Source organism: Pseudophryne corroboree, chromosome 4, assembly GCF_028390025.1.
Source record: "Pseudophryne corroboree isolate aPseCor3 chromosome 4, aPseCor3.hap2, whole genome shotgun sequence".
NCBI classification, from domain to species: Eukaryota; Metazoa; Chordata; class Amphibia; order Anura; family Myobatrachidae; genus Pseudophryne; species Pseudophryne corroboree.
The window spans coordinates 194,069,452-194,094,787 of NC_086447.1; the positions used below are offsets into that span (position 1 = coordinate 194,069,452).

The 25,336-nt window shown below is 48.1% G+C and overlaps 1 protein-coding gene across 11 annotated transcripts in view; it reads right to left on the reverse strand.

Annotated features, from left to right (window-relative positions):
• Window positions 1-25,336, reverse strand: part of ANKMY1 (ankyrin repeat and MYND domain containing 1) — a 301,516-nt gene that overhangs the window by 265,525 nt on the left and 10,655 nt on the right. For all 11 annotated transcript variants that reach the window (XM_063915687.1, XM_063915678.1, XM_063915679.1 and 8 more), the window contains one exon: window positions 13,219-13,620. In XM_063915687.1, coding sequence (XP_063771757.1) covers window positions 13,219-13,599 — 381 coding nt within the window. In that variant the 5' untranslated portion in view covers window positions 13,600-13,620. The remainder of the gene's footprint in view (window positions 1-13,218; window positions 13,621-25,336) is intronic.

Below are 25,336 nucleotides of genomic sequence, written 5' to 3' on the forward strand. Positions count from 1 at the left end.
TGTGACACCTTCAAATAGGGTTAGGCAACCCAGAAAGAAAAAAGGAAAAAAGAAGAGAAGGTGAACTTTGAGGCGTCTGGAATCCGCCTGTTTAAGGGGGGGATAATGTTAGGAATATTTGTGTTTTGTTTTGCCTTGCATTACCTCATTCCTGCCTCTAGGGGTCTCACTTGTTGCCTCAGGTCTGAATGGCAGTTGCACACTGCCTCTGCAGGGTAATTACCTGATTGTGTGCACCTGGAGCCCAACACCCTGCTGCTATTTAACTCCAGCTCACAGGCACTTAGTTGCAGATCATTGCGGTTCCGTATGGAGTGAGACTGGGCTCTCTCCAGTAACCCTGTCCAGATTCTGCCTTATTTGCTTCTTGGAGACTTCCCTGCAGTTTGCTAAAACGCATGTGCCTTGCTTCTGGACTTCTTACCCTGCCAGTTCAACATCTACATTTCTGGACTATTATTTGCAGTTTGTTTCCATTCCTGCCTGATCACTTCATTTTTGGTATGTTATTTTTCCCCTGCTTGATTTAAACCCGGATTTCTTCATGTTTATTTTGCATCTATGTTTAAGCTGAAATATTCCATTTATCGTGTTTTGTTCCATGTAATCAAGCATCCAGTTTATATTTATTTTTACCACCACTTTTTCCACAATAAACTTTACTTAATTTTCACCTGGCTTCAGCTGACATCTTTCCAAGCACGCACACACAGAGAACTCTAGAAATCGTTACAATTACTTCAAATCCGATAACATAATTATAAACAATCCTCCAAATAGTGAATCAAAGAGGAGGAAAGTAGTTAACATCAACATTATGACCATGTCAGCATTTCGTACCCAACCCAAAGAGAAGTACAGGTTGAGTATCCCTTATCCAAAATGCTTGGGACCAGAGGTATTTTGGATATGGGATTTTTCCGTATTTTGGAATAATTGCATACCACAATGAGATATCATGGTGATGGGACTTAAGTCTAAGCACAGAATGTATTTATGTTACATATACACCTTATACACACAGCCTGAAGATAATTTTAGCCAATATTTTTTTATAACTTTGTGCGTTAAACAAAGTGTGTGTACATTCACACAATTCATTTATGTTTCATATACACCTTATACACACAGCCTGAAGGTCATTTAAAACAATATTTTTAATAACTTTGTGTATTAAACAAAGTTTGTGTACATTGAGCCATCAAAAAAATAAGATTTTACTCACCGGTAAATCTATTTCTCGTAGTCCGTAGTGGATGCTGGGACTCCGTAAGGACCATGGGGATTAGCGGCTCCGCAGGAGACTGGGCACAACTAAAGAAAGCTTTAGGACTACCTGGTGTGCACTGGCTCCTCCCACTAAGACCCTCCTCCAGACCTCAGTTAGGTTACTGTGCCCGGAAGAGCTGACACAATAAGGAAGGATTTTGAATCCCGGATAAGACTCATACCAGCCACACCAATCACACCGTATAACTCGTGATACTATACCCAGTTAACAGTATGAAATATAACTGAGCCTCTCAACAGATGGCTCAACAATAACCCTTTAGTTAGGCAATAACTATAAACAAGTATTGCAGACAATCCGCACTTGGGATGGGCGCCCAGCATCCACTACGGACTACGAGAAATAGATTTACCGGTGAGTAAAATCTTATTTTCTCTGACGTCCTAAGTAGATGCTGGGACTCCGTAAGGACCATGGGGATTATACCAAAGCTCCCAAACGGGCGGGAGAGTGCGGATGACTCTGCAGCACCGAATGAGCAAACTCTAGGTCCTCCTCAGCCAGGGTATCAAACTTGTAGACTCTTACAAAAATGTTTTAACCCGACCAAGTAACAGCTCGGCAAAGTTGTAAAGCCGAGACCCCTCGGGCAGCCGCCCAAGAAGAGCCCACTTTTCTCGTGGAATGGGCTTTTACAGAATTAGGGTGCGGCAGTCCAGCCGCAGAATGTGCAAATTGAATCGTGCTACAGATCCAGCGAGCAATCGTCTGCTTAGAAGCAGGAGCACCCCTTGTTGGGTGCATACAGGAGAAATAGCGAGTCAGTTTTCCTGACTCCAGCTGTCCTGGAAACATATACTTTTCAGGGCCCTGACTACATCCAGTAACTTGGAATCCTCCAAGTCCCAAGTAGCCGCAGGCACCACAATAGGTTGGTTCACATTAAAAAATTATACCACCTTAGGAAGGAATTGGGAACGAGTCCTCAATTCCGCCTTATCCATATAAAATACAGATAAGGGCTTTTGTATGACAAAGCCGCCAATTCTGATACACGCCTGGCCGACGCCAAGGCCCACAGAATGACCACTTTCCACGTGAGGTATTATAGCTCCACGGATTTAAGTGGCTCAACCCAATGCGACTTCAGGAAATCCAACACCACGTTGAGATCCCACTGTGCCACTGGAGGCACAAACGGGGGCTGACTATGCAGCACTCCCTTAACAAAAGTCTGAACTTCAGGCAGTGAAGCCAGTTCAATTTTGGAAGAAAATCGATAGAGCCGAAATCTGGACCTTAATGGAACCCAATTTTAGGCACATAGTCACCTCTGACTGTAGGAAGTGCAGAAATCGACCTAGCTGAAATTTCTCCTTTGGGGCCTTCCTGGCCTCACAGTACGCAACATATTTTCGCCATATGCGGTGATAATGGTTTGCGTTCACTTCTTTCCTAGCTTCAAATAGCGTAGGGATAACTTCCTCCGGAATTCCCTTTTCCTTCAGGATCCGGCGTTCAACCGCCATGCCGTCAACGCAGCCGCGGTACGTCTTGGAACAGACAGGCCCCCTGCTGCAGCAGGTCCTGTCTGAGCGGCAGAGGCCATGGGTCATCTGAGATCATTTCTTGGAGTTCTGGTTACCAAGCTCTTCTTGGCCAACCCGGAACAATGAGTATAGTTCTTACTCCTCTCCTTCTTCTTATTCTCATTACCCTGGGTAAGAGAGGCACAGAAGGGAACACATACACCGACTGGTACACCCACGGTGTTACCAGAGCGTCCACAGCTATCGCCTGAGGGTCCTTGACCTGGCGCAATATCTTTGTAACTTTTAGTTGAGGCGGACGCCCTCATGTCCACCTGTGGCCTTTCCCAACGGTGTACAATCATTTGGAAGACTTCTGGATGAAGTCCCCACTCTCCCGGGTGGAGGTTTCTTAGTTGTCCACTCCGAGAATGAACACTGCTGACAGTGCTAACACATGATTTTCCGCCCATCGGAGAATCCTTGTGGCTTCTGCCATCGCCATCCTGCTTCTTGTGCCGCCCTGTCGGTTTACATGAGCGACCGCCGTGATGTTGTCTGACTGGATCAGCACCGGCCGGTGTTGAAGCAGGGGTCTAGCATGACTTAGGGCATTGTAAATGGCTCTCAGTTCCAGAATATTTATGTGTAGGGAAGTCTCCTGACTTTTCCATAGCCTTGGAAGTTCCTTCCCTGTGTGACTGCCCCCCAGCCTCGAAGGCTGGCATCCGTGGTCACCAGGACCCAGTCCTGTATGCCGAATCTGCGGCCCCCTAGAAGATGAGCACTCTGCAGCCACCACAACAGCGACACCCTGACCCTTGGAGACAGGGTTATCCGCCGATACATCTGAAGATGCGACCCGGACCACTTGTCCAACAGATCCCACTGGAAAATCCTTGCATGGGACCTGGCGAATGGAATTTCTTCGTAAGAAGCTACCATCTTTCCCAGGGCTCGCGTGCATTGATGCACCGACACCTGTATACGTATTAGGAGGTCTCTGTCTAGAGATAACAACTCCTTGGACTTCTCCTCCGGGAGAAACCCTTTTTATCCTGTTCTGTGTCCAGAACCATACCCAGGAACAGTAGACGCGTCGTAGGAACCAGCTGCGACTTTGGAATATTCAGAATCCAGCCGTGCTGTTGTAGCACTTCCCGAGATAGTGCTACTCCGACGAACAACTGCTCCCTGGACCTCGCCTTTATAAGGAGATCGTCCAAGTACGGGATAATTATTTCGGCCATTACCTTGGTAAAGACCTCGGTGCCGGGGACAGACCAACGGCAACGTCTGGAATTGGTAATGACAATCCTGTACCACAATATTGAGGTACTCCTGGTGAAGAGGGTAAATAGGAACATGCAGGTAATTATCCTTGATGTCCAGTGATACCATGAAATTCTCCAGGCTTGCAATAATCGCCCTGAGCGATTCCATTTTGAACTTGAACCTTCGTATATAAGTGTTCAAGGCTTTCAATTTTAGAATGGGTCTCACCGAACCGTCTGGTTTCGGTACCACAACATTTTGGAATAGTAACCCCGGCCTTGTTGAAGGAGGGGTACCTTGCTTTCACCTGCTGGCAGTACAGCTTGTGAATTGCCGCCAGTACTACCTTACTCCGAGGGCAGCCGGCAAGGCTGATGTGAGGTAACGGCGAGGGGGAGTCGCCTCGAACTCCAGCCTGTATCCCTGTGATACTATTTGCAGAACCTAGAGATCCACCTGTGGGCAAGCCCACTGGTCCCTGAAGTTCCCGAGACGCGCCCCTACCGCACCTGTCTCCACCTGTGGAGCCCCAGCGTCATGCGGTGGACTCAGAGGAAGCGGGGGAAGATTTTTGATCCTGGGAACTGGCTGCTGGTGCAGCTTTTTTCCTTCTTCCCTTGTCTCTGTGCAGAAAGGAAGCGCCTTTGACCCGCTTGCTTTTCTGAAGCCGAAAGGACTGTACCTGAAAATACGGTGCTTTCTTAGGCTGCGAGGAAACCTGAGGTAAAAAATTTTCTTCCCAGCTGTTGCTGTGGATACGAGGTCCCAGAGACCATCACCAAACAATTCCTCACCCTTATAAGGCAGAATCTCCATGTGCCTTTTACAGGCAGCATCACCTGTCCACTGCCGGGTTTCTAATACCCTCCTGGCAGAATGGACATTGCATTAATTCTGGATGCCAGCCGGCAAATATCCCTCTGTGCATCCTTTATATATAAGACAACGTCTTAATATGCTCAATGTTAGCAAAATATTATCCCTGTCTTAGCGTATTAATATTATCTGACAGGGTATCAGACCACGCTGCAGCAGCCCTATTTATGCTGAGGCAATTGCAGGTCTCAGTATATAACCTGAGTGTGTAAATACAGACTTCAGGATCGCCTCCTGCTTTTTATCAGCAGGTTCCTTCAAGGTGGCCGTATCCTAAGAAGGCAGTGCCACCTTTTGACAAACGTGTGAGCGCCTTATCCACCCTAAGGGATATCTCCCAACGTGACCTATCCTCTGGCGGGAAAGGGTACGCCATCAGTAACTTTTTAGAAATTACCAGTTTCTTATCGGGGGAAACCACGCTTCTTTACACACTTCATTCATTCATCTGATAGGGGAACAAAACACTGGCCGCTTTTTCTCCCCAAAAATAAAACCCCTTTTATGTGGTACTTGGGTTCATGTCAGAAAATGCGTAACACATTTTTCATTGCCGAGATCATGTAACGGATGTTCCTAGTGGATTGTGTATATGTCTCAACCTCGTCGCCACTGGAGTCAGACTCCGCGTCGACATCTGTGTCTGCCATCTGAGGTAACGGGCGTTTTTTGAGCCCCTGATGGCCTTTGAGACGCCTGGGCAGGCGCGGGCTGAGAAGCCGGCTGTCCCACAGCTGTTACGTCATCCAGCCTTTTATGTAAGGAGTTGACACTGTCGGTTAATACCTTCTACCTATCCATCCACTCTGGTGTCGGCCCCACAGGGGGCGACATCCCATTTATCGGCCTCTGCTCCGCCTCCACGTAACCTTCCTCATCCAACATGTCGACACAGCCGTACCGACACACCGCACACACACAGGGAATGCTCTGACTGAGGACAGGACCCCACAAAGTCCTTTGGGGAGACAGAGAGAGAGTATGCCAGCACACACCAGAGCGCTATATAATGCAGGGATTAACACTATAACTGAGTGATTTTTCCCCAAATAGCTGCTTGTATGCATATATTGCGCCTAAATTTAGTGCCCCCCCCCTCTCTTTTTAACCCTTTGAGCCTGAAAACTACAGGGGAGAGCCTGGGGAGCTGTCTTTCAGCTGCACCGTGAAGAGAAAATGGCGCCAGTGTGCTGAGGGAGAAGCCCCGCCCCTTTTTCAACTGACTTTCTCCCGCTTTTTCTGGAATACTGGCAGGGGTAATTTTACATCTATATAGCCTCTAGGACTATATATGATGTAGATTTGCCAGCCAAGGTGTCATATATTGCCCTCAGGGCGCCCCCCCCAGCGCCCCGCACCCATCAGTGACCGGAGTGTGAGGTGTACATGAGGAGCAATGGCGCACAGCTGCAGTGCTGTGCGCTACCTTGGTGAAGACCGAAGTCTTCTGCCGCCGATTTTCCGGACTCTTCATGCTTCTGGCTCTGTAAGGGGGACGGCGGCGCGGCTCCGGGAACGAACACCAAGGTAGGGTCCTGCGGTCGATCCCTCTGGAGCTAATGGTGTCCAGTAGCCTAAGAAGCCCAAACTACCACCTGTTAGGTAGGTTCGCTTCTTCTCCCCTTAGTCCCTCGCTGCAGTGAGTCTGTTGCCAGCAGATCTCACTGTAAAATAAAAAACCTAAATATACTTTCTTTCTAGGAGCTCAGGAGAGCCCCTAGTGTGCATCCAGCTCAGCCGGGCACAAGAATCTAACTGAGGTCTGGAGGAGGGTCTTAGTGGGAGGAGCCAGTGCACACCAGGTAGTCCTAAAGCTTTCTTTAGTTGTGCCCAGTCTCCTGCGGAGCCGCTAATCCCCATGGTCCTTACGGAGTCCCAGCATCCACTTAGGACGTCAGAGAAACAAAGGTTTCACTATCTCACTCTCACTCAAAAAAGTCCGTATTTCGGAATATTCCGTATTTCGGAATATTTGGATATGGGATACTCAACCTGTATACTCTTAGAAACAACTCACTTCAACTCAAACAGAAACTCAATCCACCAAAAGGAAGAGGAGGTAAAGAAATAGTTCTGACTTCAATAACCTGGTTGGAATATGCAGGAATGACTGACAGCGCCAGGAAAAGAAGCGCTTGCTTGGAGTTCCAGGACAGTTATTCAGAAGAATCAAATACAAAAATAAGAATTTACTTACCGATAATTCTATTTCTCGTAGTCCGTAGTGGATGCTGGGAACTCCGTAAGGACCATGGGGAATAGCGGCTCCGCAGGAGACTGGGCACAAAAAGTAAAAGCTTTAGACTAGCTGGTGTGCACTGGCTCCTCCCCGTATGACCCTCCTCCAAGCCTCAGTTAAGATACTGTGCCCGGACGAGCGTACATAATAAGGAAGGATCTTGAATCCCGGGTAAGACTCATACCAGCCACACCAATCACACCGTACAACTCGTGATCTGAACCCAGTTAACAGTATGATAACCGTAGGAGCCTCTGACAAGATGGCTTCCAACAATAAACAACCCGATTTGTTTGTAACAATAACTATAAACAAGTATTGCAGACAATCCGCACTTGGGATGGGCGCCCAGCATCCACTACGGACTACGAGAAATAGAATTATCGGTAAGTAAATTCTTATTTTCTCTGACGTCCTAGTGGATGCTGGGAACTCCGTAAGGACCATGGGGATTATACCAAAGCTCCCAAACGGGCGGGAGAGTGCGGATGACTCTGCAGCACCGAATGAGAGAACTCCAGGTCCTCCTCAGCCAGGGTATCAAATTTGTAGAATTTAGCAAACGTGTTTGCCCCTGACCAAGTAGCTGCTCGGCAAAGTTGTAAAGCCGAGACCCCTCGGGCAGCCGCCCAAGATGAGCCCACCTTCCTTGTGGAATGGGCTTTTACAGATTTTGGCTGTGGCAGGCCTGCCACAGAATGTGCAAGTTGAATTGTACTACAAATCCAACGAGCAATCGTCTGCTTAGAAGCAGGAGCACCCAGCTTGTTGGGTGCATACAGTATAAACAGCGAGTCAGATTTTCTGACTCCAGCCGTCCTGGAAACATATATTTTCAGGGCCCTGACTACGTCCAGCAACTTGGAGTCCTCCAAGTCCCTAGTAGCCACAGGTACCACAATAGGTTGATTCATGTGAAACGCTGAAACCACCTTAGGGAGAAATTGAGGACGAGTCCTCAATTCCGCCCTATCCGAATGAAATATCAGGTAAGGGCTTTTATAGGATAAAGCCGCCAATTCTGATACGCGCCTGGCTGAAGCCAGGGCCAACAGCATTACCACTTTCCATGTGAGATATTTCAAATCCACTGTGGCAAGTGGTTCAAACCAATGTGATTTTAGGAACCCTAAAACTACATTGAGATCCCAAGGTGCCACTGGAGGCACAAAAGGAGGCTGTATATGCAGTACCCCTTTGACAAACGTCTGAACTTCAGGCACTGAAGCCAGTTCTTTCTGGAAGAAGATCGACAGGGCCGAAATTTGAACCTTAATGGATCCTAATTTTAGGCCCATAGACAATCCTGCTTGCAGGAAATGTAGGAAACGACCCAGTTGGAATTCCTCCGTAGGGGCCTTCTTGGCCTCACACCACGCAACATATTTTCGCCAAATGCGATGATAATGTTTTGCAGTTACATCCTTCCTGGCCTTGATCAGGGTAGGGATGACTTCATCTGGAATGCCTTTTTCCTTCAGGATCCGTCAAACGCAGCCGCGGTAAGTCTTGGAACAGACAAGGTCCCTGCTGGAGCAGGTCCTTCCTTAGAGGTAGAGGCCACGGGTCCTCCGTGAGCATCTCTTGCAGCTCCGGGTACCAAGTTCTTCTTGGCCAATCCGGAGCCACGAGTATCGTTCTTACTCCTCTCCTTCTTATGATTCTCAGTACTTTTGGTATGAGAGGAAGAGGAGGGAACACATATACCGACTGGAACACCCACGGAGTTACCAGAGCGTCCACCGCTATTGCCTGAGGGTCCCTTGACCTGGCGCAATATCTGTCCAGTTTCTTGTTGAGACGGGACGCCATCATGTCCACCTTTGGTTTTTCCCAACGGTTTACAATCACTTGGAAGACTTCTGGATGAAGTCCCCACTCCCCCGGGTGGAGATCGTGTCTGCTGAGGAAGTCTGCTTTCCAGTTGTCCACTCCCGGAATGAACACTGCTGACAGTGCTATCACATGATTTTCCGCCCAGCGGAGAATCCTTGCAGCTTCTGCCATTGCCCTCCTGCTTCTTGTGCCGCCCTGTCTGTTTACGTGGGCGACAGCCGTGATGTTGTCCGACTGGATCAATACCGGTTGACCCTGAAGCAGAGGCCTTGCTTGACTTAGGGCATTGTAAATGGCCCTTAGCTCTAGGATATTTATGTGAAGAGACGTTTCCATGCTTGACCACAAGCCCTGGAAATTTCTTCCCTGTGTGACTGCTCCCCAGCCTCTCAGGCTGGCATCCGTGGTTACCAGCATCCAATCCTGAATGCCGAATCTGCGGCCCTCTAGAAGATGAGCCTTCTGTAACCACCACAGGAGAGATACCCTTGTCCTTGGAGATAGGGTTATCCGCTGATGCATCTGAAGATGCGATCCGGACCATTTGTCCAGCAGATCCCACTGAAAAGTTCTTGCATGGAATCTTCCGAATGGAATCGCTTCGTAAGAAGCCACCATTTTTCCCAGGACTCTCGTGCACTGATGCACTGACACTTGTCCTGGTTTTAGGAGGTTCCTGACTAGCTCGGATAACTCCCTGGCCTTCTCCTCCGGGAGAAACACCTTTTTCTGGACTGTGTCCAGAATCATCCCTAGGAACAGTAGACGTGTTGTCGGAATCAGCTGTGATTTTGGGATATTTAGAATCCACCCGTGCTGACGTAGCACTACCTGAGATAGTGCTACTCCGACCTCTAACTGTTCCCTGGACCTTGCCCTTATCAGGAGATCGTCCAAGTAAGGGATAATTAATACGCCTTTTCTTCGAAGAAGAATCATCATTTCGGCCATTACCTTGGTAAAGACCCGTGGTGCCGTGGACAATCCAAACGGCAGCGTCTGAAACTGATAATGACAGTTTTGTATCACAAACCTGAGGTACCCTTGGTGAGAAGGGTAGATTGGGACATGGAGATAAGCATCCTTGATGTCTAGAGATACCATATAGTCCCCTTCTTCCAGGTTCGCTATCACTGCTCTGAGTGACTCCATCTTGAATTTGAACCTTTTTATGTAAGTGTTCAAAGATTTTAGATTTAAAATTGGTCTCACCGAGCCGTCCGGCTTCGGTACCACAAACAGCGTGGAATAATACCCCTTTCCCTGTTGTAGGAGGGGTACCTTGATTATCACCTGCTGGGAATACAGCTTGTGAATAGCTTCGAATACTGCCTCCCTGTCGGAGGGAGACGTTGGTAGAGCAGACTTCAGGAACCGGCGAGGGGGAGACGTCTCGAATTCCAATTTGTACCCCTGTGATACTACCTGCAGGATCCAGGGGTCCACTTGCGAGTGAGCCCACTGCGCGCTGAAATTCTTGAGACGGCCCCCCACCGTGCCCGAGTCTGCTTGCAGAGCCCCAGCGTCATGCTGAGGACTTGGCAGAAGCGGGGGAGGGCTTCTGCTCCTGGGAAGAGGCTGCATGGTGCAGTCTTTTTCCCCTTCCTCTGCCCCGGGGCAGGAACGAGCGGCCTTTTTCCCTCTTGCCCTTATAGGGACGAAAGGACTGGGTTTGAAAAGACGGTGTCTTTTTCTGCTGAGAGGTGACCTGGGGTAAAAAGGTGGATTTTCCAGCCGTTGCTGTGGCCACCAGGTCCGATAGACCGACCCCAAATAACTCCTCCCCTTTATACGGCAATACTTCCATATGTCGTTTGGAATCCGCATCACCTGACCACTGTCGCGTCCATAACGTTCTTCTGGCAGAAATGGACATCGCACTTACTCTAGATGCCAGGGTGCAAATATCCCTCTGTGCATCTCGCATATATAGTAATGCATCCTTTAAATGCTCTATAGTTAATAATATACTGTCCCTATCCAGGGTATCAATATTTTCAGTCAGGGAATCCGACCAAGCCACTCCAGCGCTGCACATCCAGGCTGAGGCGATCGCTGGTCGCAGTATAACACCGGTATGTGTGTATATACCCTTTAAGATATTTTCCAGCCTTCTATCAGCTGGTTCCTTGAGCGCGGCCGTATCAGGAGACGGTAACGCCACTTGTTTTGATAAGCGTGTGAGCGCCTTATCTACCCTAGGGGGTGTTTCCCAACGTGCCCTAACCTCTGGCGGGAAAGGGTACAGTGCCAATAATTTATTAGAAATCAGCAGTTTTTTATCGGGGGAAACCCACGCTTTATCACACACCTCATTTAATTCATCTGACTCAGGAAAAACCACTGGTAGTTTTTTCACACCCCACATAATACCCTTTTTTGTGGTACTTGTAGTGTCAGAAATGTTCAATGCCTCCTTCATTGCCGTGATCATGTAACGTGTGGCCCTACTGGACATTACGTTTGTCTCGTCACCGTCGACACTGGATTCAGTATCCGTGTCAGGGTCTGTGTCGACCATCTGAGGTAACGGGCGTTTTAGCGCCCCTGACGGTGTCTGAGACGCCTGAACAGGCACTAATTGATTTGTCGGCTGTCTCATGTCGTCAACAGTTTTTTTTGCAAAGTGCTGACATTGTCACGTAATTCTTTAATTACTACCATCCAGTCAGGTGTCGACTCCCTAGGGGGTGACATCACTAACACAGGCAATTGCTCTGCTTCCACATCATTTTCCTCCTCATACATGTCGACACAATCGTACCGACACCCAGCACACACACAGGGAATGCTCTGATAGAGGACAGGACCCCACTAGCCCTTTGGGGAGACAGAGGGAGAGTTTGCCAGCACACACCAGAGCGCTATATATATACAGGGATAACCTTATATAAGTGTTACTCCCTGTTATAGCTGCTGTATTTATATATTAGCTGCCAATAGTGCCCCCCTCTCTGTTTTACCCTGTTTCTGTAGTGCAGGACTGCAGGGGAGAGTCAGGGAGCCGTCCTTCCAGCGGAGCTGTGAAAGAAAATGGCGCTTGTGTGCTGAGGAGAAAGGCTCCGCCCCCTTCACGGCGGCCTTTTCTCCCGCTTTTTTCAGGAAACTGGCAGGGGATAAATGCATCCATATAGCCCAGGAGCTATATGTGATGCATTTTTTTTTAGCCATATAAGGTTTTTATATCGTTTATATTGCGTCTCAGGGCGCTCCCCCCCAGCGCCCTGCACCCTCAGTGACCGGAGTGTGAAGTGTGCTGAGAGCAATGGCGCACAGCTGCAGTGCTGTGCGCTACCTTATTTGAAGACAGGAACGTCTTCTGCCGCCGCTTTCTCCGGACCTCTTCGCTCTTCTGGCTCTGTAAGGGGGCCGGCGACGCGGCTCCGGGACCCATCCAGGCTGAACCTGTGATCGTCCCTCTGGAGCTAATGTCCAGTAGCCAAGAAGCCCAATCCACTCTGCAGTCAGGTGAGTTCGCTTCTTCTCCCCTTAGTCCCACGATGCAGTGAGCCTGTTGCCAGCAGGACTCACTGAAAATAAAAAAACCTATTTAAACTTTTACTTCTAAGCAGCTCAGGAGAGCCACCTAGCTTGCACCTTTCTCGTTCGGGCACAAAAATCTAACTGAGGCTTGGAGGAGGGTCATAGGGGGAGGAGCCAGTGCACACCAGCTAGTCTAAAGCTTTTACTTTTTGTGCCCAGTCTCCTGCGGAGCCGCTATTCCCCATGGTCCTTACGGAGTTCCCAGCATCCACTAGGACGTCAGAGAAATACAAATATAAAGCCAGGTCCTTAATATGAGCCTCCGAAGTCATACGGAGGTGGGAAAAGACTGGAGACAGCAAGGCTCTAACCAGGCTTGTTTAGGCACACATGTGACATTCTCCATTCCAAGTTCAGACAGTGGGGCCTCCCTAGGGAATGGTTGTTACATCAGCATCATACTGTGCCTTTGGCCGTAGGTAGAGTGACTGAGTTTGTTTTTGGATGAGGACAGATGGAAATATACTAGAAAGTCATGAGGGAGATAGAATGTACTGTATTGCGTGATCTCCTTGTCAATCTACAAGGCGAAGGGGTTAACCCACTGATGTGTCCTACTGTGTGGACAGATAGAAATTATAAAATTCTATAGACATTTTCTAAAAGCAGTCAAGAAAATTGCATGTGTTTTTTTTACCTCATGCATGTACATAAGAGCACATCTTAGATGAGTACAAGTAACAACTAACCTCTCCATTGGCCCACTTGAATTCCCCAAAACCTAGTTTCATATTCATAGTAACATTTCCTTTGTAGCTGGAGCCATCGGACCACTGCTGAACTTCCAGATCTTCCTCCACATTCCAATGTAACGCTGGTTCTTCCTGGCCCAACTGTTTATCAGAACCCTGCAGGGCTTCATCTCCATTCAAATGTTCTGAATCATTATTCCCCTCTGGTTCTTCCTCATCTTCCTCTAGATTTGGCTCATCAAAAGTATATTGTGTCAATGGCCCCACAGTTCCATCAAGTTTATCCAGCTCCTGATGTGCCATGTCTTTTTCTGGAGTCTCATGTTCTCCCCCTGGACATGACCCACTTTGTGATACTGGCCTATCAATGTCTGACATGTCTTCTTACACTTCAATAACCTGAAATTGAGCAGAGACATAAAGACAAAAAGCCACATTGTGGATGAACATATTACAGGTTAAGCAGTGCTTATGAGATTGGGCACTAGCAATTCACTAGGGACTTGACATCTCTGAGGCATAAGGCACAGATATGTCTCTACTTATGATTATTACTGCAGTGCAAAAATGGCTGCCTCCACTGTAGGTGACACGTCCACCTTACAACTTGTATCACTGTCCCTTAGAATCTACTGCATCTCACAGGCTGGCACTCTAGTATCTCTAGTTACATTTCAACAACTGAAAGTGCCATTTTGATAAAAACATTACATTCAAACCATCACATTTAAAAAGAGAAAGTAAATGCACTATTAATTATGAATATCAAAGGCTGCGCATAAGAGTGCTGAATATTATACATTAAATAACTACACTGTTTATACTTAATTACATATTTCCATCAAGCTAGGGATAGCCATCTGTGCTTCAACTATTGATGGTCACCATCGATTATACCACTGATAGTTTAATATAATCGATGTTAACTTCCAATGGAGAACCGTCCATGGTTTTGCTCATTCATGCTTTATTAGTCAGTGGTCCAATCAGGGGTGGGTGCAGGGCTTTGTGAATCACATCAGGGCGGAGCTAGGTTCCATGTCCAGGCACCGAGAAGAAAAAAAACACATTGCATTGCTCTGTGCCATCGATGGCAGAGACCCATTGATGGTTATTAGTAAACAATGACCATCCCTACATCATGTTCTCGTTTTCCATGATACAGCTTGCCATGTTAGGAGGAGGTTATTGGCTAAATCCAGAGTGATTGACTGTTTTAAAGATACAGTAGGCTCATGTAGACTGCTTGATATATACACAGGGACAGGGCCAATGATATTAAAAAGATAACAATGTACTGTATGTATACCAAACAGAAAGACCTTTGTTAATTTTGCCACGCAGCTGGTACCATGTACAATATGGGTAAAACTGAGCACTTGCATATTTCATTTGTTTCAAAATATTTTGCCTAGTGCTATCATGGCAGCTTACTATTCTATATAATAAAATGCTAATGCTGCTCATCACCTCTTTGGGGGGAATGTAAGTGTTTTGCCTGCCGGCAGCTACAGGTCGGCACCCGACAGAGCAATTCAAGTGTTGCACACATCCACCGGAACTGACATTACTGTTATTTTATTCCGTCATTTTAACGAGATGATAACTAGTTAAGGCTATAAAACACCTAGGTGGGTGTGGCTCACAAGCCAGCCCTGTATACATGTTTTCCTTTGTATCTGGGAGGGGAATGTAACTGCAATGTAATGGTGTGCTAGGGTCCCTTAATACATAGTAACATAGTATCTAAGGTTGAAAAAAGACAATTGTCCATCGGGTTCAACCTATTTGTGGTCTCCTATGCACGATTATTTTGTATAAAATTTTGACTGAAGTTGCTGACTGCCGTTACGTTTTACCCCTCTTTTTTATAATAACCATAGTGCGTGACTATGCCCCGAAACCCTGGATATCCTTATCCATCAGGTTACTGCAAGCTTTTACATGTTTTTATCAAAATATGACAAAATCCCCTCTGTTTTCTTTGCTACATACACACAGATTTGTAGCATATTACTGATACCTGTCAACTGGCCTGACTTTGAGGCTTACAGGAAAGTATATATGGGTGTGTTGCTTGTCTGTATGTATTGTATGGGTGCTTGTTTTCTCCAGATTTTACCTGCAAACGTTGGGAAGTAATGGTGTGTACACACTAGCTACCGATGTCTGTAACGGAGTAGACAAGTTACACTGCAGTGGAATATCAGATTTAACAGTAAAGAATGTATCTATGCATCTAAAAAGCTTGGCAGATTTACTGTTCTTATCAACAGCAAAGATTAGTAAGTCTTGGATATAAGATATGACTGACAAGGTGTACTTTAAATTGTTAAATCTTTGCTGAATGATTTAGCAATATCTGTGCACACCACTCCTACTTATCAGCATAGTAATGATCACTAGTTGCAAGAACTACAGGAGGAGAAGCTACATGTGAAAGTATAGGATGAGAGAGAGAGCAGTGCTGGGAGACACTTGTATTAATGGACAAAGATAATGACATCTATATAATACATATACAGGTTGAGTATCCCTTATCCAAAATGCTTGGGACCAGAGGTATTTTGGATATCGGATTTTTCCGTATTTTGGAATAATTGCATACCATAATGAGATATCATGGTGATGGGACCTAAATCTAAGCACAGAATGCATTTATGTTACATATACACCTTATACACACAGCCGGAAGGTAATTTAACCAATATTTTTTGTGACTTTCTGCAGTGAACAAAGTGTATCTACATTCACACAATTCATTTATATTTCATATACACCTTATACACACACCCTGAAGGTCATTTAATACAATATTTTTAATAACTTTGTGTATTAAACAAAGTTTGTGTACATTGAGCCATCAAAAAACAAAGGTTTCACTATCTCACTCAAAAAAGTCCGTATTTCGGAATATTCCGTATTTCGGAATATTTGGATATGGGATACTCAACCTGTATTATTAATTATACATAATAATAACAAAACAAAAAAATAAGAATTTACTCACCGGTAATTCTATTTCTCGTAGTCCGTAGTGGATGCTGGGAACTCCGTAAGGACCATGGGGAATAGACGGGCTCCGCAGGAGACTGGGCACTCTAAAGAAAAGATTAGGTACTATCTGGTGTGCACTGGCTCCTCCCTCTATGCCCCTCCTCCAGACCTCAGTTAGGGAAACTGTGCCCGGAAGAGCTGACATTACAAGGAAAGGATATTTTGAATCCAGGGTAAGACTCATACCAGCCACACCAATCACACCGTACAACTTGTGATAACCTTACCCAGTTAACAGTATGAACAACAACTGAGCCTCACTCAACGGATGGCTCATAACAATAACCCTTATTTAAGCAATAACTATATACACGTATTGCAGAAAGTCCGCACTTGGGACGGGCGCCCAGCATCCACTACGAACTACGAGAAATAGAATTACCGGTGAGTAAATTCTTATTTTCTCTGACGTCCTAGTGGATGCTGGGAACTCCGTAAGGACCATGGGGATTATACCAAAGCTCCCAAACGGGCGGGAGAGTGCGGATGACTCTGCAGCACCGAATGAGCAAACACAAGGTCCTCCTCAGCCAGGGTATCAAACTTGTAGAACTTTGCAAAGGTGTTTGAACCCGACCAAGTAGCCGCTCGGCAAAGCTGTAAAGCCGAGACCCCTCGGGCAGCCGCCCAAGAAGAGCCCACCTTCCTTGTGGAATGGGCTTTAACTGATTTTGGATGCGGCAATCCAGCCGCAGAATGAGCCAGCTGAATCGTGCTACAGATCCAGCGAGCAATAGTCTGCTTTGAAGCAGGAGCACCCAGCTTGTTGGGTGCATGCAGGATAAACAGCGAGTCAGTCTTCCTGACTCCAGCCGTTCTGGAAACATATATTTTCAAAGCCCTGACTACGTCCAGCAACTTGGAGTCCTCCAAGTCCCGAGTAGCCGCAGGCACCACAATAGGTTGGTTCAAATGAAACGATGATACCACCTTTGGGAGAAATTGGGGACGAGTCCTCAATTCTGCCCTGTCCATATGGAAAATAAGATATGGGCTTTTACATGACAAAGCCGTCAATTCCAACACACGCCTAGCCGATGCTAAGGCCAACAGCATGACCACTTTCCACGTGAGATACTTTAGTTCCACGGTCTTAAGTGGCTCGAACCAGTGGGATTTCAGGAAATCCAACACAACGTTAAGATCCCAGGGTGCCACTAGTGGCACAAAAGGGGGCTGAATATGCAGCACTCCCTTAACAAACGTCTGAACCTCAGGCAGTGAAGCCAGTTCTTTTTGAAAGAAAATGGATAGGGCCGAAATCTGGACCTTTATGGACCCCAATTTTAGGCCCATAGTCACCCCTGACTGTAGGAAGTGCAGGAATCGACCCAGCTGGAATTTCTCTGTAGGGGCCGTCCTGGCCTCACACCAAGCAACATATTTTCGCCATATACGGTGATAATGCTTTGCTGTCACGTCCTTCCTAGCCTTAATCAGCGTAGGAATAACTTCATCCGGAATGCCTTTTTCCGCTAGAATCCGGCGTTCAACCGCCATGCCGTCAAACGCAGCCGCGGTAAGTCATGGAACAGATAGGGCCCTTGTTGCAGCAGGTCCTGTCTGAGAGGCAGAGGCCATGGGTCTTCTGTGCGCATTTCTTGCAGTTCCGGGTACCAAGTCCTTCTTGGCCAATCCGGAACAATGAGTATTGTTCTTATTCCTCTCTTTCTTACTATTCTCAGTACCTTGGGTATGAGAGGAAGAGGAGGAAACACATATACCGACTGGTACACCCACGGTGTCACTAGGGCGTCCACAGCTATCGCCTGAGGGTCCCTTGACCTGGCGCAATATCTTTTTAGCTTTTTGTTGAGGCGGGACGCCATCATGTCCACCTGTGGCAGTTCCCATCGGTTTGCAATCTGTGTGAAGACTTCTTGATGAAGTCCCCACTCTCCCGGGTGGAGGTCGTGTCTGCTGAGGAAGTCTGCTTCCCAGTTGTCCACTCCCGGAATGAACACTGCTGACAGTGCTTGCACGTGATTCTCCGCCCACCGAAGAATCTTTGTAGCTTCCGCCATTGCCATCCTGCTTATTGTGCCGCCCTGGCGGTTTACTTGGGCGACCGCCGTGATGTTGTCTGACTGAATCAGCACTGGCCGGTTTCGAAGCAGGGGCTCTGCTTGACTCAGGGCGTTGTAAATGGCCCTTAGTTCCAGTATATTTATGTGTAGAGAAGTCTCCAGACTTGACCACAGCCCTTGGAAGTTTCTTCCCTGAGTGACTGCCCCCCATCCTCGGAGGCTTGCATCCGTGGTCACCAGGACCCAGTCCTGTATGCCGAACCTGCGGCCCTCGAGAAGGTGAGCACTCTGCAGCCACCACAGAAGAGACACCCTGGCCCTTGGGGACAGGGTGATCAGCCGATGCATCTGGAGATGCGATCCGGACCACTTGTCCAACAGATCCCACTGAAAGATCCTTGCATGGAACCTGCCGAAGGGAACGGCTTCGTATGAAGCCACCATCTTTCCCAGGACTCGCGTGCAGTGATGCACCGATACCTGTTTTGGTTTCAGGAGGTCCCTGACCAGAGATGCTAATTCCTGGGCCTTCTCCACCGGGAGAAACACCTTCTTCTGTTCTGTGTCCAGAATCATGCCCAGGAAAAGCAGACGCGTCGTAGGAATCAGCTGCGACTTTGGAACATTCAGAATCCAGCCGTGCTGTTGCAACACTTCCTGAGAGAGTGCTACGCTGATCAACAACTGCTCTCTGGACCTCGCCTTTATGAGGAGATCGTCCAAGTACGGGATAACTACAACTCCCTTCTTCCGAAGGAGTATCATCATTTCGGCCATTACCTTGGTAAATATCCTCGGTGCCGTGGACAGGCCAAACGGCAACGTCTGGAACTGGTAATGACAGTCCTGTACCACAAACCGGAGGTACTCCTGGTGAAGTGGGTAAATGGGGACATGCAAGTAAGCATCCTTGATGTCCAGCGACACCATAAAATCCCCCTCTTCCAGGCTTGCAATAACGGCTCTGAGCGATTCCATTTTGAACTTGAATTTCTTTATATAAGTGTTCAAGGACTTTAAATTCAGAATGGGTCTCACCGAACCGTCCGGTTTCGGTACCACAAACATTGTGGAATAGTAACCCCTTCGCTGTTGAAGGAGGGGGACCCTGATAATCACTTGCTGGAGGTACAGCTTGTGAATTGCCGCCAGTACTACCTCCCTTTCCATGGGGGAAGCTGGCAAGGCTGATTTGAGGTAACGGCGGGGAGGAGTCGCTTCGAATTCCAGCTTGTATCCCTGAGATACAATTTGTACAGCCCAGAGATCCACCTGTGAGCGAACCCACTGGTTGCTGAAGTTTCGGAGACGCGCCCCCACCGCACCTGGCTCCGCCTGTGGAGCCCCAACGTCATGCGGTGGACTTAGTGGAAGCAGGGGAGGACTTTTGTTCCTGGGAACTGGCTGCATGGTGCAGCTTCTTACCTCTACCCCTGCCTCTGGCAAGAAAGGATGCACCCCTGACCCTCTTGCCTTTCTGAGAACGAAAGGACTGCATTTGATAATACGGTGCTTTCTTAGGCTGTGAGGAAACCTGAGGCAAGAAAGTCGACTTTCCAGCTGTCGCCGTGGACACGAGGTCCGATAGACCGTCCCCAAACAATTCCTCACCATTATAAGGCAAAACCTCCATGTGTTTTTTAGAATCAGCATCTCCTGTCTATTGCCGAGTCCATAAGACCCTCCTGGCAGAAATGGACATAGCATTAATTCTAGAGCCCAGCAGGCAAATGTCCCTCTGAGCATCCCGCATATATAAGACAACGTCTTTTATATGGCCCAGGGTTAGCAAAACAGTATCCCTGTCGAGGGAATCTATGTCGTCTGAAAGAGTATCTGTCCATGCTGCTACAGCACTACACATCCAGGCTGAAGCAATAGCAGGTCTCAGTAGAGTACCAGAGTGTGTATACACTGACTTCAGGATAGCTTCCTGCTTTCTATCCGCAGGCTCCTTTAGGGCGGCTGTATCCTGAGACGGCAGGGCCACCTTTTTAGATAAGCGTGTCAGCGCCTTGTCCACCCTAGGGGATGTTTCCCAACGTAACCTGTCCGTTGGCGGGAAAGGGTACGCCATCAGTAACCTCTTAGAAATCACTAGTTTCTTATCAGGGGAACTCCACGCTTCTTCACATAATTCATTTAATTCATCAGATGGGGGAAAAGTCACTGGCTGCTTTTTCTCCCCAAACATATAAACCCTCTTGGTATTAACAGGGTTAATCTCAGCAATGTGTAATACATCTTTCATTGCAATAATCATGTATCGGATGGCCTTGGTCATTTTAGACTGTAAATGTGCCTCATCATCGTCGACACTGAATTCGGACTCCGTGTCGACATCTGTGTCAACCATCTGAGATAGAGGGCGTTTATGAGCCCCTGACGGTTTCTGAGTCGCCTGGGCAGGCGCGGGCTGAGACCCCGGCTGTCCCAAGGCTGCAGCGTCATCAAACCTTTTATGTAAGGAGCTTACATTGTCGTTTAAGACCTTCCACATATCCATCCAATCAGGTGTCGGCCCCGACGGGGGCGACACCACACTTATCTGCCCTTGCTCCGCCTCCACGTAACCCTCCTCATCAAACATGTCGACACAGCCGTACCGACACACCGCACACACACAGGGAATGCTCAGACTGAGGACAGGACCCCACAAAGTCCTTTGGGGAGACAGAGAGAGAGTATGCCAGCACACACCACAGCGCTATATAACACAGGGATTTTCACTTATAATAAGTAATTACCCAATAGCTGCTTTATATGTCTTATTTGCGCCTAAATTTATGTGCCCCCCCCTCTCTTTTTTACCCTTCTTGTACCTGGATACTGCAGGGGAGAGCCTGGGGAGCTGCTTCCAGCGGAGCTGTGAAGAGAAAATGGCGCTGGTGTGCTGAGGAAGAAGGCCCCGCCCCCTCAGTGGCGGGCTTCTGTCCCGCTTTCTGTGTAAAAAAATGGCGGGGTTTTTTACATATATACAGTGCCAGACTGTATATATGTATTTTTATTGCCAAAAGGTACTTCAATTGCTGCCCAGGGCGCCCCCCCCCAGCGCCCTGCACCCTACAGTGACCGGAGTGTGTAAGTGTGCTGGGAGCAATAGCACACAGCTGCGGTGCTGTGCGCTACCTTAAATGAAGACAGGAGTCTTCTGCCGCCGAATTCGTCGTCTTCAAGCTTCTGTTCTTCTGGCTCTGCGAGGGGGACGGCGGCGCGGCTCCGGGAACGGACGATCGAGGACAGGTGCCTGTGTTCGAACCCTCTGGAGCTAATGGTGTCCAGTAGCCTAAGAAGCACAAGCTAGCTGCAAGCAGGTAGGTTTGCTTCTCTCCCCTTAGTCCCACGTAGCAGTGAGTCTGTTGCCAGCAGAAGCTCACTGAAAATAAAAAACCTAATAAATACTTTCTTTACTAGTAAGCTCAGGAGAGCCCACTAGGAGCACCCAGCTCTGGCCGGGCACAGATTCTAACTGAGGTCTGGAGGAGGGGCATAGAGGGAGGAGCCAGTGCACACCAGATAGTACCTAATCTTTAGAGTGCCCAGTCTCCTGCGGAGCCCGTCTATTCCCCATGGTCCTTACGGAGTTCCCAGCATCCACTAGGACGTCAGAGAAATAAATAATAAGAATTTACGTACCGATAATTCTATTTCTCGTAGTCCGTAGTGGATGCTGGGGACTCCGTAAGGACCATGGGGAATAGCGGCTCCGCAGGAGACTGGGCACATCTAAAGAAAGCTTTAGGACTATCTGGTGTGCACTGGCTCCTCCCCCTATGACCCTCCTCCAAGCCTCAGTTAGGATACTGTGCCCGGACGAGCGTACACAATAAGGAAGGATCTTGAATCCCGGGTAAGACTCATACCAGCCACACCAATCACACCGTACAACTTGTGATCTGAACCCAGTTAACAGCATGATAACAGAGGAGCCTCTAGAAAAGATGGCTCACTACAGCAATAACCCGATTTTTTGGTAACAATAACTATGTACCAGTATTGCAGACAATCCGCACTTGGGATGGGCGCCCAGCATCCACTACGGACTACGAGAAATAGAATTATCGGTAAGTAAATTCTTATTTTCTCTAACGTCCTAAGTGGATGCTGGGGACTCCGTAAGGACCATGGGGATTATACCAAAGCTCCCAAACAGGCGGGAGAGTGCGGATGACTCTGCAGCACCAAATGAGAGAACTCCAGGTCCTCCTCAGCCAGGGTATCAATTTTGTAGAATTTTACAAACGTATTTGCTCCTGACCAAGTAGCTGCTCGGCAAAATTGTAAAGCCGAGACCCCTCGGGCAGCCGCCCAAGATGAGCCCACCTTCCTTGTGGAGTGGGCATTTACAGATTTTTGGCTGTGGCAGGCCTGCCACAGAATGTGCAAGCTGAATTGTACTACAAATCCAACGAGCAATAGTCTGCTTAGAAGCAGGAGCACCCAGCTTGTTGGGTGCATACAGGATAAACAGCGAGTCAGTTTTCCTGACTCCAGCCGTCCTGGAAACATATATTTTCAGGGCCCTGACAACGTCTAGCAACTTGGAGTCCTCCAAGTCCCTAGTAGCCGCAGGCACCACAATAGGTTGGTTCAGGTGAAACGCTGAAACCACCTTAGGGAGAAAACTGAGGACGAGTCCTCAATTCCGCCCTGTCCGAATGGAAAATCAGATAAGGGCTTTTACAGGATAAAGCCGCCAATTCTGACACGCGCCTGGCCCAGGCCAGGGCCAACAGCATGACCACTTTCCATGTGAGATATTTTAACTCCACAGATTTAAGTGGTTCAAACCAATGTGACTTTTGGAACCCAAAAACTACATTGAGATCCCAAAGTGCCACTGGAGGCACAAAAGGAGGCTGTATATGCAGTACCCCTTTTACAAACGTCTGAACTTCAGGGACTGAAGCTAGTTCTTTTTGGAAGAAAATTGACAGGGCCGAAATTTGATCCTTAATGGACCCCAATTTCAGGCCCATAGACACTCCTGTTTGCAGGAAATGTAGGAATCGACCCAGTTGAATTTCCTCCGTCGGGCCTTACTGGCCTCGCACCACGCAACATATTTTCGCCAAATGCGGTGATAATGTTTTGCGGTTACATCCTTCCTGGCTTTGATCAGGATAGGGATGACTTCATCCGGAATGCCTTTTTTCCTTCAGGATCCAGCGTTCAACCGCCATGCCGTCAAACGCAGCCGCGGTAAGTCTTGGAACAGACAGGGTCCTTGCTGGAGCAGGTCCCTTCTTAGAGGTAGAGGCCACGGATCCTCCGTGAGCATCTCTTGAAGTTCCGGTTACCAAGTCCTTCTTGGCCAATCCGGAGCCACGAATATAGTGCTTACTCCTCTCCATCTTATCAATCTCAGTACCTTGGGTATGAGAGGCAGAGGAGGGAACACATACACTGACTGGTACACCCACGGTGTTACCAGAGAGTCTACAGCTATTGCCTGAGGGTCCCTTGACCTGGCGCAATACCTGTCGAGTTTTTCCCAATGGTTTATAATCATGTGGAAGACTTCTGGGTGAAGTCCCCACTCTCCCGGGTGGAGGTCGTGCTGAGGAAGTCTGCTTCCCAGTTGTCCACTCCCGGAATGAACACTGCTGACAGTGCTATCACATGATTTTCCGCCCAGCGAAGAATCCTTGCAGCTTCTGCCATTGCCCTCCTGCTTCTTGTGCCACCCTGTCTGTTTACGTGGGTGACTGCCGTGATGTTGTCCGACTGGATCAACACCGGCTGACCTTGAAGCAGAGGTCTTGCTAAGCTTAGAGCATTGTAAATGGTCCTTAGCTTCAGGATATTTATGTGAAGTGATGTCTCCAGGCTTGACCATAAGCCCTGGATATCCTTCCCTGTGTGACTGCTCCCCAGCCTCGCAGGCTGGCATCCGTGGTCACCAGGACCCAGTCCTGAATGCCGAATCTGCGGCACCCTCTAGAAGATGAGCACTCTGCAACCACCACAGGAGGGACACCCTTGTCCTTGGTGACAGGGTTATCCGCTGATGCATCTGAAGATGCGACCCGGACCATTTGTCCAGCAGGTCCCACTGGAAAGTTCTTGCGTGGAATCTGCCTAATGGGATTGCTTCGTAGGAAGCCACCATTTTACCCAGAACCCTTGTGCATTGATGCACTGAGACTTGGCTCGGTTTTAGGAGGTTCCTGACTAGCTCGGATAACTCCCTGGCTTTCTCCTCCGTGAGAAACACCTTTTTCTGGACTGTGTCCAGGATCATCCCTAGGAACAGAAGACAAGTCGTCGGAACCAGCTGCGATTTTGGAATATTGAGAATCCAATCGTGCTGCCACAACACTACCTGAGATAGTGCTACACCGACCTCCAACTGTTCCCTGGATCTTACCCTTATCAGGGAATCGTCCAAGTAAGGGATAACTAAAATTCCCTCCCTTCGAAGGAATATCATCATTTCGGCCATTACCTTGGTAAAGACCCGGGGTGCCGTGGACCATCCATACGGCAGCGTCTGAACTGATAGTGACAGTTCTGTACCATAAACCTGAGGTACCCTTGATGAGAAGGGTAAATTTTGACATGAAGGTAAGCATCCTTGATGTCCCGAGACATCATGTAGTCCCCTTCTTCCAGGTTCGCAATCACTGCTCTGAGTGACTCAATCTTGAATTTGAACCTCTGTATGTAAGTGTTCAAAGATTTTAGATTTAGAATCGGTCTCACCGAGCCGTCCGGCTTCGGTACCACAACAGTGTGGAATAATACCCCGTTCCCTGTTGCAGGAGGGGTACCTTGATTATCACATGCTGGGAATACAGCTTGTGAATGGCTTCCAAAACTGTCTCCCTGTCAGAAGGAGACATCGGTAAAGCCGACTTTAGGAAACGGCGAGGGGGAGACGTCTCGAATTCTAATTTGTACCCCTGAGATATCACCTGAAGGATCCAGGGGTCTACTTGCGAGTGAGCCCACTGCGCGCTGAAATTCATTGAGACGGGCCCCCCACCGTGCCTGATTCTGCTTGCAAAGCCCCAGCGTCATACTGAGGG